Source organism: Plasmodium berghei (assembly GCF_900002375.2).
Source record: "Plasmodium berghei ANKA genome assembly, chromosome: 14".
Taxonomy (NCBI): domain Eukaryota; phylum Apicomplexa; class Aconoidasida; order Haemosporida; family Plasmodiidae; genus Plasmodium; species Plasmodium berghei.
In genome coordinates, this window is record NC_036172.2 from 1,843,301 (window position 1) to 1,851,656 (window position 8,356).

General features: G+C 21.1%; 2 protein-coding genes across 2 annotated transcripts; one reads left to right on the top strand and one right to left on the bottom strand.

The window, feature by feature from the left end:
• Positions 1 to 777: 777 nt before the first annotated feature.
• PBANKA_1448000 (pentatricopeptide repeat domain-containing protein, putative) lies at positions 778 to 4,386 on the top strand (the record flags this gene model as incomplete). The annotated part of the gene is made up of 1 exon (XM_034567849.1): positions 778 to 4,386. The coding sequence occupies one exon, from the start codon at positions 778 to 780 to the stop codon at positions 4,384 to 4,386; it is 3,609 nt and encodes a 1,202-aa protein (XP_034424305.1).
• Positions 4,387 to 4,776: 390 nt separating this feature from the next.
• PBANKA_1448100 (conserved Plasmodium protein, unknown function) lies at positions 4,777 to 6,822 on the bottom strand (the record flags this gene model as incomplete). Its single annotated transcript, XM_034567850.1, has 4 exons — positions 4,777 to 4,951; positions 5,046 to 5,107; positions 5,294 to 5,679; positions 5,859 to 6,822. The coding sequence occupies 4 exons, from the start codon at positions 6,820 to 6,822 to the stop codon at positions 4,777 to 4,779; spliced, it is 1,587 nt and encodes a 528-aa protein (XP_034424306.1).
• Positions 6,823 to 8,356: the final 1,534 nt, after the last annotated feature.

An 8,356-nucleotide genomic window follows, 5' to 3' on the forward strand; every position in this document is an offset into this window, starting at 1 on the left:
TTAAAAGAATTATCATAAAAAAATAAAACAAATATTTAAAAATATCGAATAAAATAGTGTGTGGCTAATAAAAAAAATATTATGAACATGGAATAAAAATAACAGTATAAATATTCAATTATGTAAAATATTTTATGAACAGTAAGAATTATTTTAAAAACTTATATGTACATACTATAAAATAGCTTCTATAAAAAACAGTATACCGTGAAATATAGGAGCGTGATACCAAAACAAAGAAAATAACAAATAAAATAGTATAAAAAAATAGTGTAAAAAAATAGTATAAAAAATAGTATAAAAAATAGTATAAAAAAATTGTGTAAATAAAATAATTGTAAGCAGTGTAACTGAAAATAAACGAACAAGTAGATATGGTGATAAAGAAATATATTACTTTTTATTAAAACAATATTTCAAAATATTATTTTTTTGAAATATTTTGAGGTAGCATTATATATTATCAATGCTTTGAGAAAAACTGTTATAAAGGAAAATGTGATAAAATGGAACAAAACACAATAAATAAATAAAAATAATATATTATGGCCTGTGAATTTGCTATAAACCTTTTATGAGCAAGTCATTAATTAAAAAACTAGAAAAAGCAAAATAAATAAAACAAATAAAATAAATAAAATAAAACTGGAATTATCCTACAAGTTAAATAAATACAAAACACATTACATATATGTACTTCAATTGTTGGCATTTTTAAAAGTTTTATCCTTTCAAGAATTCAAAAAAAAGCAAAACGAAATGTAGATATCGTAAGATATGAACTACCCAACAAGTTTGATACGTTTTAAAGATCTGAGACTGAATAATATAAAAGGCAAGTTTTTTTACAGTAATACAGTATATTGTAAAACCAATTCGTTTTTATATTACTGTGTTAATAATTTAAGCCAATTAAACAATGCAAAAAAAAATTACTCTAGTCTAGGACAGCTAGTTGATAGAAAAAAAAATGTTATAAATTTAAATGATGATGATAAAATTATCAAAAGCTACAAAAGGGTAAATATAAAGAAAATACTTAAGGGTAATAAAAAATCGGATAAGTTTGAAGATGAGGAAAATGTTAACAAAAAAAACAAATTAGGGGATACGAATATGGAATCCAATTTTGTTAATTTTAATGGGATGGAACTTCAATCAGAATATAATAGAAAAAAGAAGGTTGCTGAAAATAGAGAAGAAAAAATTATTATGAACAATATTGAACAAAAAGATAAAGAGATGAAAAAGAGTCCGGAGGATTATTCAGATAAAATCGATGATAGTGATATGGATGAAATTTATTTAAAAAATTTGCAAAAAAAAAATAAAAGAGATATAGATGATGAGAATATAAAAAATTCTGTTGATGAACTATTTTATTCGAAAGGGAAAAAAAAAAAATTAATGAAAAGACTTATTTTTAATAGTAATTGTGATTATATGGATTTGATTAATAAATATCAAGAATTTAAAGAAGTTGATGATGATAAATTTTATGCTTTGGATAGTAGTGTAAATAATTCTACAAGTTTAGTAAAAGACGAAAATAACGAATTCCCCAATGTTGGAAAATATGAAAATAAAATGAATGATAAATTTGGCTATTTGTATGAAGTAGAAAGGGAAAATATCGATGAAAACAAATATATAAATACAAATTTTAAGTATTTAAAAAATAATACAAACATATCAATTTTTTCTGAAGTAGGAAAAAAAGAAATATTAGATATTTGTAAAAGAAAGAAAAATATGCAAAATGAAATAAATAAAAATAGTCAAGAAAAAAATATTTTCAATAATGATATATTTTTTTGGTTGAAACGAAAAGTCCATAGATCTGTTGATTGGAATATTTCACCTGAGGGAGTGAATAAACAAAATGATATAATAGATGTAACGGAATTGAATTGCCCAGAGAAGAATAATATACCAGAGTCTGAAATAATAGAAGAAGGGGAAAATGAATCGGTTTATGGTAAATTAGACAAAAAAAAATTGATTTTAGAGAAAAATAATGAAAATATTCAAGTAAATGGAGAAAAAAAAACTAAAAGAGCTTATATAGAAAAAAAAATATCCCCATTTAACTTTTTAAAAAAGTTAAATATAAATGTGTTAGATGATGAAAATAAAGATATGAAAAAGGAATTAGAAAATGAAAATAATAAAAACGATGAAAAAATAAAAGAATCACGAGAAAAAAAAAAGGAATTATTTATACAAATGTATTTGAGCAATTTGGAATATAAAAAGAGCAAATCAAGTTTGAGTAATATTTTAGGCGAAGAAAAAGCACCCCTGAATAAGTCAGACAGAAACTCAGATTCAAGTTCAAGTTCATCCCCCAAAATCTTTAGTGAAAAAAATGGCGACTATAATTTGGAGTTTATTCCAAAGTCAACAAACGAGGAAAAGGATGATTCAAGTGTTATTGATGAACTAATTTATCAAGGCAATAATCGAGAAGACATAAATAATGAATCAAAGGATAAAACATATGAAGGTATAATAGATAACAGCAAAAATATTTTCAAAAAATTAAAAGAAAATTATGAATTATTTAAAAAGGAAAATATGTCACCATACATATTAGAGGGGTGTGAAAAATATATAAATTATTATTATGGTATAGAAAAGGAAGAAAAAATAAAAGAGATGAAACATTATTCTGAATTAAATTTTTATGATGTAATAAAAGATAAAAATTTTACTATAGAAAATTATAATATGCTTATAAAAAGTAAAATAATATTTAATAAAGAAGAAGAAGCATTTAATTATTTTAATTTGTTAAAAAAATATGATTTTAAAATAAATGTGGATACATATAATAGCTTAATGTATACATGTATTGTTCAGAAAAATGCTAAATTAAGTAGGTTAATTTATTTGCAAATGATAAAAGATATGTTTATACCTAATAAAAATACATTTTGTATTATGATTAAGTCACACATACTAGATAATGATATAAAAAGTGCTTTTCATTTATATAGAAAAATGGTTAAAGAAGATATCGAAGTAGATTTGCCAATTTATTCAACACTAATAGATGGGTTGATTAAACATAAATTATATAAAAGAGCTGAAAATTTTTATAATTATATTATAAATTATAAAAATGTTGTACCTGATGAAATATTATATACTATCATGATAAAAAATTGTTCATATAATGGAGAAGCTGAAAAGTGTTTAAACATTTATGAAACAATGTTGTCAAATAATTTAAGAATAACAGACATAACTTTAATAGAAATAATTAATTGTTTATCAAAAAGAGTTGATTATTTTCATAAAGTTTTCCATTTTTATAATATTTATTTAGCTAACGATATGAAACTAAATCATCGATTAATGTTATATATGATTATAGCTTGCTCAAATAATGGAAATATAAAAAGATTAAAAGAAATATTAAAGACTATGAATAAATATAAAATAAAAATTACTGATGAAATGTATTGCTATATTATAAGAACCTTTGCTAATAACTGTAAAAGTAGAAACATGCAGATAAGTGAAAAAAATAACAACATAAAGTATGCTTGGGGTATTATATATTATATGATAAATCTTAGAAAAAATAACATAAATGACAAAAATAATGTTTCAGAATCATCAATAGAGAATGATCATGCAAATTCTTCAATAATTAAAAAAAATAATAATATTGTGAATACTAAACTATTGAATAGTATTGTTTTGTTATATATTAATTGTGAATATTATGAATACTCTATAAATATGTTGAAATATTATTCATATTTTCAATGCATCCCAGATTATTATACATTTAATATGCTATTTAAAATGCTTTTTTATAAACAAAAAGATTATGGAAAGGTTATATGTCTATATAATTACATGGTAAATAATACTAATATAAAAATAGACGAATATACATTTGATTTAGTATTAAATTCCGCTATTAAAACAAAATCATCAAAAAATACTTTATTTATTTTACGACATATGTTTACTGCCAAAATTTATCCAACTCCCAAAACGATTAAAAAGCTATTTCATGTTGCTAGGCATATTACAGATATTCAACTTATTATTAATAGTATGATACGTCAACAAAAAAAAGACATATACGAAGAAAACGTTAAAGAAAACCAACTTATTCAATTAAACATAGATGAATATGAATTAAACTTATTTAAAGATGGTAAAACTTTCAAAACAAAATCAGAGATTGATAAAGTAAGGGATCAATTTTTTAAAAGAAAGGAAAGAATTGAAAAGGATAAAAAAATGTCTAAAAATAAAAAATCATCTAATTGGCTGCCTTATGGCCAATATTTGCAAACCAAGAAAAAGGGAGGAAATGCTTATTCCAAGAAAGTTGATAAACCCAAACCACTCCCATTTGATTGACATTATAAAAAACTATAATATAATTGTATGCATACAGTTTTATTACCACACCATAATATGGCTACTCCCATTTTGGCACGTTTTTCACAAATCGTATATTATGACATTCACTATTTATGATCTTATTTTTAGCGTTATTAAAATAAAATAGGTAAGCTAGTTTTAATCAAAAAATATTTAAAAATTATAAAATGTTAAGGATGGAACAAAAAAAATAAAAAGTCAGATATATAAAATGGTAATCATATTATACCCAAAGTGGTAATGAATGAAGACATTTATTTGATGGAGTTTTGTCGATTAATTCATTTAATAACGAACAGTTAAAATGGTTAATGCTTTTTATGTCTATTCATTTATTTATTCATTTATTTATTCATTTATTTTTTTTTAATTAAAGTTAGCGTAATTTAATAAATTATTATCAACTAAATTTATTATATATGAAATCACCATATTTGCTAAAGAAATAAATAAAATTATTTCTATAATTAATTTATCGCTACTATAAAATAAAATATAAAATTTTAAAAGGAATAATATAATGTCCATATAAAGAAGCTTCCTGTATTTAAATATTTGGGTAAAAAAATTCATATATATGTTGAACATAATAAATTATTATTATTTTTTTTCATATTTTAATTGATTAGTCTTACCAAATGAAAAAAATTAGTGTGAAGCTAATATGAGAATATAGGTTGTGTGCTGATAAAAATTTCTGAAAAAAAAAAAAAAAAAATTATGAACGTTCAGGTAATAAAAGTAGGTATAAAAAAGTGTATCAGCTAAATTGTCAGGCAATTGATTAAATAAATTATATATATATATATATATATATGTACGTGGTAGTTTGAAAAACAAATGCAAATATTCTAAATTTATAAACAAAAGAAATAAAGATTACACTTTTCATGATGTTGAGAATGTGATAAAAGGATAAAATGCTTGACATGTCAGCAACCATTTGGACATACTTTGGAGCTAAAGCTTTTTCATAGTCTGTTTTTTCTTTTCTTTTGAATATAAATTTTATATTATTTTTTTCAACAAGTGGAATATTCATACTTTTTGTTTTCATTTCATTTTTTTTTAATTTTTTTTTCGGAATATCTTCAAAGTCTGTGTCATAAATCAATTTTAAAATTTGGAGATCGTTACTCGTATTAGTATTTTCTTTATAAAAAAAAACCCAACTATTATAACATGTGTATTTGTTCAAAAATAAATTCGGCATACTTTCAGTGGGCACTACTGTATTACCCCTTATAAAGATTATGAATTTTAGATATTCTGGAAAAAAAAAGTAGTAAAATGAAATAGGTACAGAATAAGACAAATTTAACTAATTGTAACGCTTAAATCAACGATATTCTTTTATGCATATAGGAAAAAAATAAAATTTAAACATGTATAATCTCTAATATTATAATATTTTTTTTTGAATTGAACATGGATATAGATATTCTTACTTTTTATACATTTGTAAATTATTTTTTTAATATATAATATAAATTTTTTGATATATGATATAATTTTTTGGGATTTTTTGATAAATTTTTTATATGAACGATATAGGGGCTTTCTATATAGTTCTATTAATGTAAAAGATACATTCACAGCGAATTTAAGTATTAATATAAAATATACTAAATAATATATATATATAAATAAAGAAATAAAAAATAAAACTTTACTATGATTATATATCGAAAATAAAAATACTAAATCGCAAAAAGTGTTTAATTGATTAATAATTCCAGCTATAATTAAAAAAATATCAAATTTACGATGAGTAATTGTATAATTGTTATTTTCAAATTGAATATATTTTAGCAATTCTTTATTTAAGTTATGGTTAACATTTTTTAATTCGTCTAATATATAATATTTATCTTCATCATCATTTATATTTTCATTAATTGATGCCTCGTTTTGTTCACTGCCACATATAATAAAATGCTTTTCTTTTGAAAAAAGTTTATCATTTATAAATCTTTTTTTTTCATTGGCTTGATTATTATTGTTACTATTAAAATTGGATATATTTTGGTTGTTATGTTTTTTTTTATAACTAAGATATTTTGCGTATATTCTTTTCTTGACTTCTTTGATATTATATTTTCGAACTAAACTATATTTAATATCATTACTAATTATTAAGTCAATATAAAAAAAAATAAAAATATAAACATATATGATTAGTGATATATCAGTTGTGAATTCGGGTTTATAGGCTATTATGCGGAATACAATAATAGTTATATACACACAAAAAAAAAAAAATATATTAACCAAATATAAAATGGAAAATTGTATATAATGCTTTTTGTTTAAAATAAAAGGAGATGAGCAATTGCTCATCAAACTATCATTCAACCCTAATTCAATTATTTCAGCTTCTGTTAATATTTGCGAAAGTAATGAATTTTTCATTTTTTATACAACGAAAAATGAACAAGTGAAAAAAAAAACAAAAAAAATGTCATAATATATTCGGGAAAAATAAGAACATACATAAATATGTATTTTCTGTATATATAATATAATTTTAAGAAAGCAACATATCTATAAAAAAAACATAGAATTAGGATTAAAATCCAAACAAATATAAACATATGTTAACTTGCTTTTCCTCTCCATATTTTTTAATTTATTCTTAATAACTAGGAGAAATATAATAAACCCTATTAAAATTATTTAATTAAAATAGAAAAAAAAATAATTTATTTATAATTTTATTTTTCATATATATCTAATGTAATAATACCCTTTTATATATATGCATCCTAACTTTCATTTCCGTAAATATTTTCACAATTTTTTGGGAACTTTTGTGATATTAAAAAAATTGTTAATATATTTTTCAAAAAAAATAAAAGTACATGTTATTTAAATGAGCAATCACCGATTTAAAAATTAATATATAATTAGAAATTCGAAATATATATATAAATGTATCTATCAATAGAGTATATAATAAAAAAAATAAAAAAATATATATATATCCCAAATTCCTATATTGATAACACATATTATTCCCATTTTAATTAAAAAAATTAATTATTTTTTCTAAAACACCTTTTAATCCAATTCCCCCAAAAAATATAATAAAATGATGTATAAAACACAAAGTATACAATTGTGTAGCTCTCTACATGTTATATATAAGAACAACCTCGTCATTTGCTAAACAGTATAAGGAACATGTATATGTATTCTTTTCTTTTCTTAACTCCTTAAACGTTCTTAGTATTATATCACTTATTATAATTTGTATTTTAAAATATAATAAAGGGGTGTAAAAATGTAAAAAAACGAGAGTAAATGAAATAAAGGATAGTGGACAAATTGATTTTTAAGCTTAAAATGTTTTATATAAACATTTTTGAAACTGATCTTAAATAAAGCTTATGTAAAAAAGAAAAATTCTAATTTGTTTCTACATACATTTTATTGTGTTTTTTTGTCCATTTAATATATAGAGGATTGAAAAAAAATATAGTTTTACACAAAGTAGTGGGTATGAATATTTATATGAAATTAAGCTAAATTAAATGTATATTAAGAGAAGCTATAAATATGTATGCAAATAAATTATAACACATATATACACGTCTGTACTATATTTGGGATATGATATAAAGGCATTATTATATTATATTTTAGAAATTTTGTTATAAACATCATTTGTATTTTAAAAATAAACAAATGAAAAACATCAACTAAGTGCTACATCCTTTTCCTTACCCTTTTTTTTATTATTTTATAAATATTTGCGTGTGACATTATTTTTCTGTTTTTTTCCAAATTTTTTTTTAAACATATTCAACAGTATTCACTTAAAAAGAAATGACTACGCTAGGACAATAGTATATGACTTAATGTAAAAAAAAAATATAATTTTTTAAATTTGTGTGAATTATATCCATATAATTATCATATATAGAATCTTATATAGGGAGTATAT